This window comes from Monoraphidium neglectum, assembly GCF_000611645.1.
Source record: "Monoraphidium neglectum strain SAG 48.87 unplaced genomic scaffold scaffold00902, whole genome shotgun sequence".
Taxonomy (NCBI): Eukaryota; Viridiplantae; Chlorophyta; class Chlorophyceae; order Sphaeropleales; family Selenastraceae; genus Monoraphidium; species Monoraphidium neglectum.
The window spans coordinates 3,647-15,731 of record NW_014012726.1 but is presented as its reverse complement, the minus strand read 5'-3'; the positions used below and the strand labels follow the sequence as shown (position 1 = coordinate 15,731).

Sequence of the window (12,085 nt, the reverse complement as noted above, 5' to 3'; positions counted from 1 at the left end):
CTTGATCCCACATGCACACGGCAATAAGGGGAACGGGGCATCATGAAGCAGGGAAGGGCTGCAAAGCTTTTGCAGCTGATGAATAGCAAGGACACCGCGACACACAACATAGACACAACTGGCTCTGATCATTGTCCAGTCTGCGTGCCGCGCACCTGCCCCCTGCTTGTGTCAAGGGAGGTGCCGCCCAACACGTGTCGCCGGCCGACACGCGCGCGCGCCGCGACGCGCGCCCACCACGACCGCTGCTTGGCGCGCTCGGCCGCCGCTGCCGCCTCGGCGGCCTTGCTGCGGAGGCCCGCCGCCAGCCGGCGCGTCGGCTCGTCCCGCACGAGCCAGGGGCCCCTTTCTTCGCCACTGCGCCCTGGCGGGGACCCCCTGATCTCCTCGATCCCCAGCCACAGCTGGTTGATGACGCGCTCGCGCTTGCAGGTGGCGCACTGGCACGGCTGCGGACGCGGCAGGGAGAATGGCACAAGGTTGTCAAAGGGGACCGTTATGTCAGAGCAAGGAGCACCTTGCTGGAGGCACGGTTGCATGCGGGCGGGGTCGATTCTGCGATGGCGGGAGCGTTTGATAGAGCGGCTGTGTGTTTTGAAGGTGCGCGTGCTGGGATGTACGGTTGTGTATGCTGGTCAAAGGTGCCCTCACGTGTGTGTGTGTGTGTGTGTGTATGTGTGTGCGTGTGTGTGTGTGTGTGTGCGCGCGCGCACGCTCGCGTGTGCGTGTGCACGTGCGCGCATGCGTGCAGGCGCGTGCTTAGTTGGGGACAAGCACTGATGCAAGCATGCGTTTGTGTGTGCGTGGTGGCAACCGCATCCGCACCCCCAATCCGCAATCCTTCCCTAGCCCACCTGCCGCGGGGAGAGCCTCTTGACACCCAGGTTGGCGTCTTCAAAGTATTGTACCTCCTCCATCCGCCCCGATAATGCGTTGAACTCCAAAGCCACAAACTCGCGCTGTCCATACTCATCAAACGCAGGCATATGCGGCTGCGCCGGCGCGCCGCCCTCGCCCGCAGCCGCCTGCGGCTGGGAGCGCTCACCGCCGGTCGGGCGGCCCCCGCGCGCCGCTAGGGGGCTCTTGTACCAGCCGTCGCCGAGGGCCAGAAGCTGCTGAACACGGAGCTTCTCCTGCCAGATCCACATCGCGTGCAGGCGGCGCTGCTTTTCCTGCTGGCGCTCGCGAAAGCGCGCATGTTCGTCGTCCAGCTGGCGCACGTGCGGGGATGGGTGGCGAGGGGACGCGCGGAGGGCCGGGCACGGCAGGGCGTCAGCTTTGGACGATGTGTGTGCACAAGGGGGTTCGGTGGCCGCGGCTAGCGGCTGTTGGTCTTTTCATTTGGCTCGAGCGCGAGGAAGGTGCGCAGGTTCATGTTCGCGGCGCTGGTGCACCCGGCGGAAGCGCAGAGGCTTCGCCTCCAGCTCACCTCCGCCAGAGGTACAGGGTAAACGGGGTCTGTATCGGGGTTTTCAGCTGTGCAGACGGGGATGGACGACATCGTGCCAAGAGCCAGGTCGAGCTGACACTGAGTGGTGTGTAGAGCGTGCAACTCGAAGTCGCAGAGCTTGTGATGTTTTCAAATCTTGTTTTTATTGCAATGCCTGAGCGCAGGCCTCAGCTGCCACAGGCACAGAACATCTGGGCAGCTGCACTTGCAGCTGCTCACCAAGCAGCCTCTGGGAAATGATGAACTTGTTGCTATGCACACAGATGCTCATCCCCAGCCCCAACCGAGGCCTCACAAGTACGCAAGAAAGTGTGCCTGCAGACCCTTAGTTTGCCAAACTTGGCACTCCCACTGGTGCACCATAGCGTCAGGTGAGCCCATCTTCCCACCCACCCACCCCAGTGTCCTGGCACCCTCTGCCTCAACGGTGCACCTGACAGGCCCAAGCCCTGCTCATTTTTGGCTGCTGTGACACCTGCAACCAATCACAGGCCACAGCAGGCCCCGCCTGCCATCCCCCTCCCCCACAGCGTCCTGCTGCTGATCGCCAGCGCACCGATGCCCAATCGCTTGACCAGTCGCACGCCGGGCTGTTTGCACATGGCGTATGCTATTGCACGGGCACACGCATGGGTCAGCGCGCATAATATGTGTTGCGGCGGCTGCCCGCCTGCCATGCCGCGTGCTTGAGGCAGAGGGTTGGAAGATGCAAAACGGAGACGGGGGCCTATTACGGGGGCGCACCTACAATAACATCGTGCCGCACACATTGCCGCCGCCCACAATTAGAAGATTGAAATGGTGCAAAGAAAGACAAACTACCGGGGCGGGGGCGCACGAGCCAGGGGGCAAAATCGCAGCCGCCAAGCGCACAGACCAGTCGCGCGGCCGCCGGCGCTCGCCTCGCGGCCCCTACGCAGCGTGCTCTCGCCTGCACAAGGGCGCGGCTAGTTGATGTGCCCGCTCTGCTTCTTTTTGCTCTGCTGGATGATCTGGGCGAAGCTGGTAGTTGCGACCGGCTGGTAGCCCTTGCCCTTGGCGTCCCGCTGGTATACAAGCAGGTAGGGGATGGCCAGGATGGTGGTGAGCCCGATCAGCACGAGCAGCACTATGAACGACAGATTAACCGTCGGGTTGGGCTCCGGCCGCCGCCCGTACTTCTCGTACACGAGGCGGTACTTCGCCTCTATCTCCTCGTCCGTCAAGATCGGCCCCGCCTTCTCGAGCGCCGCGTTGTGCTCGGGCTCCTCGTACACTTTGCCGTCCGCGCACGCCACCTTCGCCTCGACCGGGAAGTACTCCTCGTCCCCCATGCCGCTCGGGTCGGAATTCAAATCGGCCCCGAGGTGCCACCCGGTGACGAACAGCGGCACGACCGCGTGCTCCATGTCGCCGCCGTACATGAGGATGTCGTTCTCATCGGGCTTGGTGCCGTTGGATATGTCCCAGTCGCCGAACTGGGGGTTGTACCACAGCACGCGGTCCTCGCCCTTCGGGCTCTTTTCCCGGACGTACATCGCGCGCCCCTGGTAGCAGGTCGAGAGCTTGTACACACCGTCGATGCCGCCCCGAAGGAGGTCGGCCTTTGCGTTCACCCCCTTGATCGAGATCGCGCACGGCGCCGTGCCGTTGGACAGCTTCGGCTTGCCGCCCTGCAGCACGCAGTCCTGCAGCGGCGGGCGCGCGGGGGCCGGCGCGGGCGCGGGCGCCGCTGCGGTGCCGTTGGCGGCCTTGGGCTGGGGGGCCTTGGGCTTGTCGATATCGTCGTAATAATCGTCGTAGCCGAATGCGTCGTCGGCGTAATGACCGTATTCATCATAATACGAGGCGTCATCATTGCCATAGTACCTGCGGGCGCGCCAGGCGGCCAGGACGCGGGGGCGCGCGCGCGGTCAGCAGGCCGGCTCTCGGCCCCTGCTGCTGGCTGGTGGCCGCCAACCGCCGCCCCCCTATTCCGCTGCAGGGCGCAGGACTAAGCGAGCGGCCCGCTTGCTTGTAGTGTTCCTGCGGCATTTTGCTCGCAACGCTTTCAAATGCCCGCTGCAGTGACGACCGCCTGCTGCCAACTGCAGCACAAGGGCGCAGCGCGCAGTGAGCAGCGGCGCGTGCACACGCAGCGCCTGCTGGTCGCGCCGAGCTGCTTCCGGCTGTTGTTGATCCGTTGGCAGGAAAAGAGCTTTCCATCAACTAAATCAGCCTCATCAGCACACAGTAGGACACACCGAACACCCGCCCTCGACAACAAAACAAGCTCGCAACTCACCCGAACTCGTCGTCCTTCACCGAAGACTTGTCATCATAGTAAGAATCATAGCCGCCATACTCTGAGGTGTCCTTCGCGGCTGCCACAGACCCCGCCAGCGAAAGAACCACTGCAGCAGCGACCAGGGCGAGAACTAGGGCCCGCATGCCTGCGTGGCCTCGCCGCTGCATCGATCCTATGTGCTATAATAAGCCGATGACCCAGCACGCCCAAGGGCGGGCGCGCCCTGCTGTGGGGCTGGTCTGCCGCTGAGTGTTGTCGGTGTGTGCTGCCCCGCGGTTCGTGATGATAAAGTCCAGTCTGCGGATGCAAATGGTGGTGATCGGCCTTGAAAGCAACTGAATACAGTAGCGCGGGAGTCGCGATCTGTCCAGGCGCGCCTGGTATGAAATATGAACAGCTACCAGCACATGGTGCGAAGCAGCGCGTCGCGCATGGTGCAGGCGGGTGGGGTGGATGTTGCTGTCACGGATGGAAAGAAGACGCATGTATCCGACCCTACACACTGTGGAAATACTGCTCTTGGGCCTTGAGGGGCGCTGGCAGTCGATCCGGAGTCAACGTGTTGACCGCCACCATGACGCAGCTCGCCCGTAGTTCTTGCCTGCTGCCAGCATGCTGTGGATATGTACAGGGCTTCCAGGTATGCCAGCAGCCGACAAGATTGTGCGAGACCACATAACAGCAAAACTCCAGGCATTCGCTGCATGCAGGTGTGGGTCAGCACTTGAGACTGAGGTGCACTTGAGCCAGGCCGCAAGGCACGAGTCCGTCAAGGCAGCTGCTGCAGAGCTATATCTACCCTGGTGGCAATTGTGATCAATTCACATCATGACTTTAACTGAGATCAACCTTACCCGTTCTCAAGGCTGGCGCCCTGCACAATGGGGCACACCATGCAAGTGCCGTTGATCTGCGCCACCACTACAAGTGTGGACTGGGAGCTTGACTATCCTTTGTGGTCATGTGTAAAAAGCATACAGATGGAGAGTCTCTGTAGATCTCGCTTGCTGCACTGTCGCAGCACGTCATGCATCAGAACCAGGACCTGGCGTCGATGTCCGCAGACGCGATGATGGGGACCTTCTTGTTTTCCTGGCCGTTGTCATGTATTTCGCCCACCTGTCTCCTGTCGGCGGGAATAAGTCAACTTCTGTTTTATTGGGGGGGTATCAAGTGGGGAGTTTTGTGCGGAGCAGCGCAGCACACAGCACGCACGGACACTCTTGGGATGCATACATAGGTTTCGCGGCAGTCCAGCTTAGTGTAAGCAACCAAAATTGCACGCCGACGGACATGGGTCTCGTTGCCGGGGGCCTGCTGCACAGGCTGGGCACGGGCAGCGGAGGCACGCATTGACTCATTGACAACTTGCATGCTGCTGCACAACCGCGTGTTCATATCCTGACATGGAATCGAGAAACACCTGAGGCGCACCCATCATGTCCTACATTGCCAAGTGAACACACAGTACACAGTAAATGAGCCATCGATCGCATGTCACTGCAGTGATCTGTTGCGCCACCCAGCCGGGGCTGCTTATGGTTTCAATGGAAAAGCCAGTGAAAATATTGCTTGCTGGCGACGTGGGCGGTTCGCTGTCGGCGCTCATGAAGCGGGTGGTGGCCGTCAACAGCAAAAGTGGGCCTTTCGACATGTTAATATGCGTCGGAGGCTTCTTTACTCCGGGAGGTAAGGGGCGGAAGCGCCTCACGGGGCAATGGCCAATGGTGATGGGTTCCACTGCATGCTGCGCTGCAAATCGCAGCCGGCCAAGCTCCTCGCGCCGCGCATCATTGCAGGCGACGAGCCTGACGCCCAGCCGCCAGCAGACATGCAGCCATACCTGTCAGGAGAGACCAAGCCTCCTATACCCACGTACTTTATCGGCGCGTACGGTGGGTACCCCACCAGCACGGCGCTCCGCCGCCGATGAAAGAGGCACGGCGCTTCAGCGTGGCCCGAGCTGCCACGCCCCCAGAGGCGACACGTTGAACCCAACATGCAACTTGGCGGCTGGCTCGCCATCGATTGGACACGGCATGCGGCTGCGCCGCCGCAACAGCAACCGCTGCGCTCGCTCGCCCGCTTGCCGCTCGTGCGCCCCGCACGCCGCAGGCCAGGGCAGCGGCGCGGGCATGCAGGCGGCGCGGGCGGCCGGGGACGCGTGCGGCATCAAGTACCTCGGTCGCGCCGGCGTGGTGGGTGCGGCCGCGGCGAGGGGCCGCGCGGGGGGACGCCCTTTGCCTGAACAGGCTCAACAGCTGCGCGGGAGCGGGGGCGGGTTTCAGTGCGGCCAGGGGTCAGCAGGTGTGGGCAGCGGCCAGGCCGACGTGAGGGAGACGAGGGAACACTCGACCAGCAGCCGCTGCACCGCCGCCGCCGCGCCGTCGACCCCCGCAGGTCGAGCAGGGCGGCCTCAACATTGCCTTCCTTGACGGCCGCCGCCCGCCCCCCGCCGCGCCCGGCGCCGACGGCGCCGCCGCCGCGGCGGCGCCGCCTGGCGGCGCGTCGTGCCCCCACTACACGCCGGAAGATCTGGGGGCGGTCAAGCGGGACCTCAGGGATCTCGCGGGGGACGTGGATCTGCTGCTGACCTGCGAGTGGCCCGAGGGGCTGCTGGCCGGGCTGCCGCCAGACCAGGCCGCTGTTGCTGGTGGGCAGAGCCCCTCGCGCTGCCCCCCCCCACAAGAGTGCACCAGCTGCTTGCGGGGGGCAGGCAGGTCGCAGCGCTGCGTCCGCTGGTAGCATGCTGACGGGCCTGCGCGGCGATCGGGGAACGGGCTGAGGGGACATACCTGTGCTGTTGGGGGCGTCTTGACAAACCGCTGACCCTGCCCGCAGCCCCCCCAAGCGCCGCCCACGAACCACGGCCGCCCCCGACTCCCGCAGGCATGCAGCCCGCGGCCTGCTCGTCTGCATCTGCGGAGCTGGCCGCCCTCGCGCGGCCCCGCTACCACGTCGCCGGCGGGCAGGGCGTGTTCTATGCGCGCCCGCCTTACACAAACCCCGACCTCGGGGCCGGCCCGCGGGCCACGCGGTTCGTGGGTCTCGCGCACGTCGGCAACGCGGGCAAGCAGAAGTTCCTGCACGCGCTCGCGCTGGTGCCCGCGGCGCGGCAGACGCCGGAGCAGCTGTCTGCGGTGCCCGAGGGCGCGACGGGCTGCCCGTTCTCGGAAAAGCCCGGCGGCAAGCGTCCGGCGGAGGCGCCGGCGGTGAGAGGGGGGAGGCGTGTGGGCCGGGGGTGGGGGAGCGTGTGCCTGCTTCACTTCGCCGCTCAGTCCCCCTGTTGGCGCCGAGAGCTTCCTACATTTATGGCAGACCAGGCCAATGTTGTGTCGCCCACGGCCGTCCCTGCATTGGCAGTGGAGGGGCCTGGCTGTCTGATCGCAGCCATCAGCAGCCGAATCGCAGCACCACAATCACTGAAGCGCGGAACGATGTGGGGGTTGGAAACCCTACAAAGCCCCTTTTGCTCGAGTACTCACTGCCTCCGGCTCCGTCCTGGCCCCCCGACTTCCGCGCCCCGCAGGACGACCTCGGGCAGAGCTACCGTTGGGCCGCCACAAATAAGCGGCCCCGCGGCGACAAGCAGCAGCAGGGGCAACCAGGGCAGCCGCCGGCCGCGCCGGCGACGGCCTGGGGCAACGCGGGCGTGACAAAGGACAACGCGGCGACGGTGTACGTCAAGAACATCCCGTTTTCTGCCACGATGGCGGACGTGGAGGGGTTCTTCCTGAAAGCCGGCAAGGTGGGCCGCGTACGCGCGTGGAGAGCCCCCGCAGGGAGCTGCATTCGCGCCGGCGCCGCGCACGGGGATGAAGGGCCAGCAGGAGGGGGCCAGCGCGCTGTGCGGGCGGGTTGCGCGGCGCAGTCCGGTTGCGGTCTGCTCCCTGTGGGACTGCAGGGCGCTGCCTCGCGGCAGGGTAGCCGCCGCGGCCACGGCGCCCGCCGAACCCCTTTAGCCCCGGGCGGAGGCGCGCCGGTCAGTCAGGCGCCCCTGCCCCGCAGAGCGACCGCGTTCTGTCCAGCCCCGCCATCACATCAAAGCATACCTCCGTTTTCGTTGAGGCAGCAAAGCAGCAGCTGATCCACCAATATAATCCACACTCACATGACAACCAGCTTCGCCCGACAACTACCCCGCACCACACCCCACCCTCCGCCCGCCAGGTGGTGGACGTGCGCCGCGGCGTTGACGACCAAGGCCGCCCCAAGAGCTGGGCGCACGTCCAGTTTGACTGCGGCGAGGCGGTGGCGCGCGCGCTGCAGCTGGACGGCGGGGAGCTGCTGGGGCGGCCGCTCGGGGTGGCGCCCGCGGTGCAGGGTGCGCGCGGCCGCGTGGCGGCTGGTTGCAAGGCGGAGGGAGGGGGGCTGCTGCCTTCCTTTGTTGTGGGGCAGATGGGCTGGGAAGGGGGATGTGGGGGGCTGCTGAAGCGGGCGCTGCCTGTGCTGCCGATGCTGCCTGCCAAGCGGAGGCGTGCGTTCTTACGTGATGCGATCGGCGGCGCTGGGGTCTCCCGAGCCTTCAGGGGACGCCCTCGCGGGTTCGCACCGTCAGCACGGCCTCATGTGAATAAGGAAAATTCATTCAAGCCCCCGGAATTAAAACACTGCCTGCTTCCCTGCTCGACGCCCTGGCCTCGCCAACGCAGGCAGCAGCACCCGCGCGCAGCAGCACGCCGCGCCCCCCGCCCAGCCCGTCGACGGCTGCTGGTTCTGCCTGTCTTCCGAGTCCGTCGACGTCTCCCTCGTCGCCAGCGTCGGCGACGAGACGTACGTAGCCTTGGACAAGGGCCAGATCACGCCGGATCACGTCCTCGTCGTCCCGATAGAGCACTACCCGTCGATGCTGTCGCTGCCGCCGGCCGGCGCCGACGAAGTGGCGCGGTACCTGTCCTCCCTGCGGGCCGCGTTTGCGGCGGACGGGAAGCGGCTGGTCGGTTTTGAGCGCCACCTGGCGCTGAGGGGCAAGGGGGGCAACCACTGCCACGTGAACGTGGTGGGCGTGAGCCCCGAGGCGGCGGCGGGCGCGCGGGAGGCTTTTGAGAGGCAGGCGGCGGAGGCGGGGTTCGAGGTGGCGCACGTGCCGGCGAAGGGCGGGCAGCTGGACACGTGAGTTGGGCGGGGTGGAGTTGGGTGGTGGCGTTGATGTGTGTGTGAGTGCATGTGTGAGTGTGTGTGTGTGTGTGCGTGTGTGTGTGTGTATATGTAGGTGTGGGTGTGGGTGTGCGCGGGTGCGTGGGTGGAGGCTGCATCGACAGTCAGCGCGTGGTGCACGCGAGCTGTGAAGGCGGCCGGGCCTGATCGGCCACCAAGGGGCCAAGGCGGCGGCAGCTGCGCGCGCTCTGCGACCCCGCGCTCGTCCCAGGCGCAGCGTGCCCAATCGTTGACCGCGCCGCGTGCGAGTGAGGCGGACTCGAACGTCTGCTCAGCGCGCCACCGAGCCTCAGCCCTCCACACACACACTCTCTGACACGCACGCACGCACACACACACACACACACACACACACACACACACACGCACACGCACACGCACATACACTCTCTGACAACACACACACACACACAGACACACACACACACACACACACACACATGTCGCACACACACACACCGCAGCGCGGCGCTGCAGCGGCTGTCTGGCGGCGGCGAGTACTTCCTCGGCCTGCTGCCTGATGGCGGCGCCGTCATCCGCCCCATCCGGCGGGGGGAGCGCTTCCCTATGCACCTCGGGCGCCAAATCCTCGCCGGACTGGCGGGCGCGCCGGACCGCGCGGACTGGCGGCAGTGCAGCAAGGGCAGCGCGGCGGAGGAGGAGGCGGAGGCGGAGCGGTTCAAGGCGAAGTACAAGCCGTTTGACATTATGGCCGTCGCGGCGGGGCAGGGGTGACCGGGGGTGACAGCTCGTCAGCGGCGGGGGCGGCGGCGCAGAGCGGCGAGCTTTACAGGGGCTGGGGCGGCGCACGGTGCGCGGGCCGGGGCGCCCCTGTGGTGTAACCGTTTGCAGCGTGGCGGTGTTGGGCTGCTGGGGTCTGGGAGGGGGGGCAGACGGCGTCGCTGCTGCAGGGGCAGGGGGCGAGTGTGGGCCAGCGGCGTGTGGAGAGGGATGCTGGGGAGGGGCCGTAGTGTAGTGTTCACCCGCCTGCTTGGGATTTCTCAGAATAAGCTGCCAGGGGTGGGCGGGCTGGCCGGTGCGATAGGGCAAGCCACGCCTGACTGACCTGAGAGTAAGCCGGCATGAGAGCATGAGATCTCCTGAAGAGATTCGAGGGGGCCGCGGCGCGTGGGCGCCTCTTCACCGAGCGGCGCGGCTGCGGGCAAGCCCGTGGCCGGCTGGCAAATATCCAAGGAAGGGCGCATCAACGCCGCTGGTTCAGCGACTGACGCCGCAAAATATACAAAACAGAGTCGAGCATAGGGCAGTATGACAACGCGAGGAAGCGTCGGGCTTGCGCTGGTGTTGATTGCGATGCTGTGCTGGGCCGGACGGCGGCCTGGGCGCGTGAGCACAACCGAGCCCTCTGGGCATGCGCGCAACGTTCCAAGCCGCTCCACAGCCCGCTTGGTCCCATTGAGTTTACAAGCTTTGAAAGGCTATGAACACGCCGCTTACCGGGGTCTGGCGAGTTGGTCGTCGGTGAAACCCAGGAGCCAGGCGGGCGGAGATCCAACTCGAGGGGGCCTGGATTACTTCAAGGTTGGTGGGAGCTTGTTTCAAACGCCACACCCCTCACATCTCATCATCCATCTACACCTCCGGCACACGCCGAGCTCACCCAACACACAGCAGAGATGGCCCTCGCTTGCCAGACTCGCGCCACCCAGGTGGCCAAGCAGACCCGCGGCGTCTCGGCCCGCGTGTCTCGCGCCCGCGTGGTCCGCGCTCAGGTGCGGGGCAGGGCGTGCCGGAGCAGAGGTCGTGTCCGGGCTCGGGGTGAAGCCTCATGCAACGGAGCTCAGGAGCCCGTTTGCCAGCCCTGCGTCTCCAATACAATGCTAGTACATCCGTGGAGCGGGCGGATCTTCAATGGGCGTGCACAGCCACCAGATCCAGGGCACCCAGCGGCGCAATGCCTGATCCCTTGCCAACACCCCCTACCATCCCCAACCCCTGGGCGTATTGCGCCTAGGCCCGCGCCGGCAACTGGCTCCCCGGCTCCGCTGCCCCCGAGTGGCTGCCCGACAGCCTGCCCGGGTGAGCGCAGCAATTGGCGCGCGAGTGCGCGCGACTCGTTTTTTGTTCGCAGCGGCAGCTTCCCAGGGGGTGGGGACGCAGCTGCGGCGCTCCACTGATGCATTGGCAACGCACGCCCAGAGAACTTCGGAACTCCAAAGTAACATCTAACAGACATCAATCACCCACGCGCACCCTGCCATCTTGCCCACCCGCAGCAACTTCGGCTTCGACCCCCTCGGCCTGGTGCGTGATCCCGTGACTAATCTAGCAGATCGCGATCTCGCGGCAGCCCTCAGCCGCAGCGAGATACATGCTTCTAGCCAGCCAGCCTGCAATCCAAGAAACGCAGCTCTGCTGCGGAGCACTCAGTTGACGCGCGGGTCTTGGACTGTGTGGTCACCTCTCTTTGTGAACCACCCTCCCTGACCGTGAGTGCACACCTTGATCCCCGCCCCCCGCAGGCCAAGGACCCCGCCTCTCTGGCCCGCTTCACCGAGTCTGAGGTGATCCACGGCCGCTGGGCGATGCTCGGCGTGGCCGGCGCCCTGGCTGTTGAGCTGCTGGGCTTCGGCAACTGGTTCGACGCCCCCCTCTGGGTGAGGGGCTCGGGTGGGGTGGTGACGGTGGCGGTGCTGCTGGCTGTGGGGTCGTGCTGCTGTCGTGTGGGGCAGGCCGGCTCCAGTGGAAGGCGGGCAGTCGGAGCCCGGCAGATGGCTGGAAAGCTGTCAGGGCGGCTGTGAGGCGAGGGGGGGGGGGATGGTAGACACAGCGCCTGCTCAGCGTCGTGGCCGGCCACCCAGCCATCTGCGCAGCCACGCACGGGGCGGCGGCACCATCCCGCCCAGACTTTGTGAATTGCCGCCGGCCGCGACTCCGGCGCACTTGCGCCCGCCTGTCTTGTGGTACCCCTTCTCACCACTCACACTGGGCTGCCCCCCCCTCGCTCCCAGGCCGTGAACGGCGGCAACGCCACCTGGTTCGGCATCGATGTGCCGTTTGACCTCAACACCCTCCTGGCCATTGTGAGTTCACCCTCTTTGCACATCAATGACCTCCGCCCTGACACCTTCGAGTGTGAAGACCGCGCTGTGCTGCACTGCTGGCTACATCGGCCAGTCCGGTGGCTGGCTGCCCCGATGCCGTCATACCGATTTTGCAGCACCTGTGACCACCAATCCCCCCCTCCTCGC

General features: G+C 65.7%; 3 protein-coding genes across 3 annotated transcripts in view; 2 read left to right on the top strand and 1 right to left on the bottom strand.

The window, feature by feature from the left end:
• Nucleotides 1-2,397: 2,397 nt before the first annotated feature.
• MNEG_5856 (hypothetical protein) lies at nucleotides 2,398-3,859 on the bottom strand (the record flags this gene model as incomplete). Its single annotated transcript, XM_014045671.1, has 2 exons — nucleotides 2,398-3,298; nucleotides 3,714-3,859. The coding sequence occupies 2 exons, from the start codon at nucleotides 3,857-3,859 to the stop codon at nucleotides 2,398-2,400; spliced, it is 1,047 nt and encodes a 348-aa protein (XP_013901125.1).
• A 1,404-nt stretch (nucleotides 3,860-5,263) lies between these two features.
• MNEG_5855 (hypothetical protein) lies at nucleotides 5,264-9,608 on the top strand (the record flags this gene model as incomplete). Its single annotated transcript, XM_014045670.1, has 11 exons — nucleotides 5,264-5,405; nucleotides 5,516-5,611; nucleotides 5,832-5,914; nucleotides 6,117-6,369; nucleotides 6,606-6,928; nucleotides 7,246-7,464; nucleotides 7,621-7,698; nucleotides 7,887-8,040; nucleotides 8,369-8,828; nucleotides 9,041-9,121; nucleotides 9,338-9,608. The coding sequence occupies 11 exons, from the start codon at nucleotides 5,264-5,266 to the stop codon at nucleotides 9,606-9,608; spliced, it is 2,160 nt and encodes a 719-aa protein (XP_013901124.1).
• Nucleotides 9,609-10,510: 902 nt separating this feature from the next.
• MNEG_5854 (light-harvesting protein of photosystem I) overlaps nucleotides 10,511-12,085 on the top strand; it is a gene marked incomplete at both ends in the record, with an annotated part of 3,057 nt that continues 1,482 nt past the window's right edge. Inside the window, 5 exons of the mRNA XM_014045669.1 lie at nucleotides 10,511-10,606; nucleotides 10,849-10,913; nucleotides 11,111-11,138; nucleotides 11,357-11,536; nucleotides 11,846-11,917. Of these exons, the coding sequence (XP_013901123.1) occupies nucleotides 10,511-10,606; nucleotides 10,849-10,913; nucleotides 11,111-11,138; nucleotides 11,357-11,536; nucleotides 11,846-11,917 (441 nt within the window). The remainder of the gene's footprint in view (nucleotides 10,607-10,848; nucleotides 10,914-11,110; nucleotides 11,139-11,356; nucleotides 11,537-11,845; nucleotides 11,918-12,085) is intronic.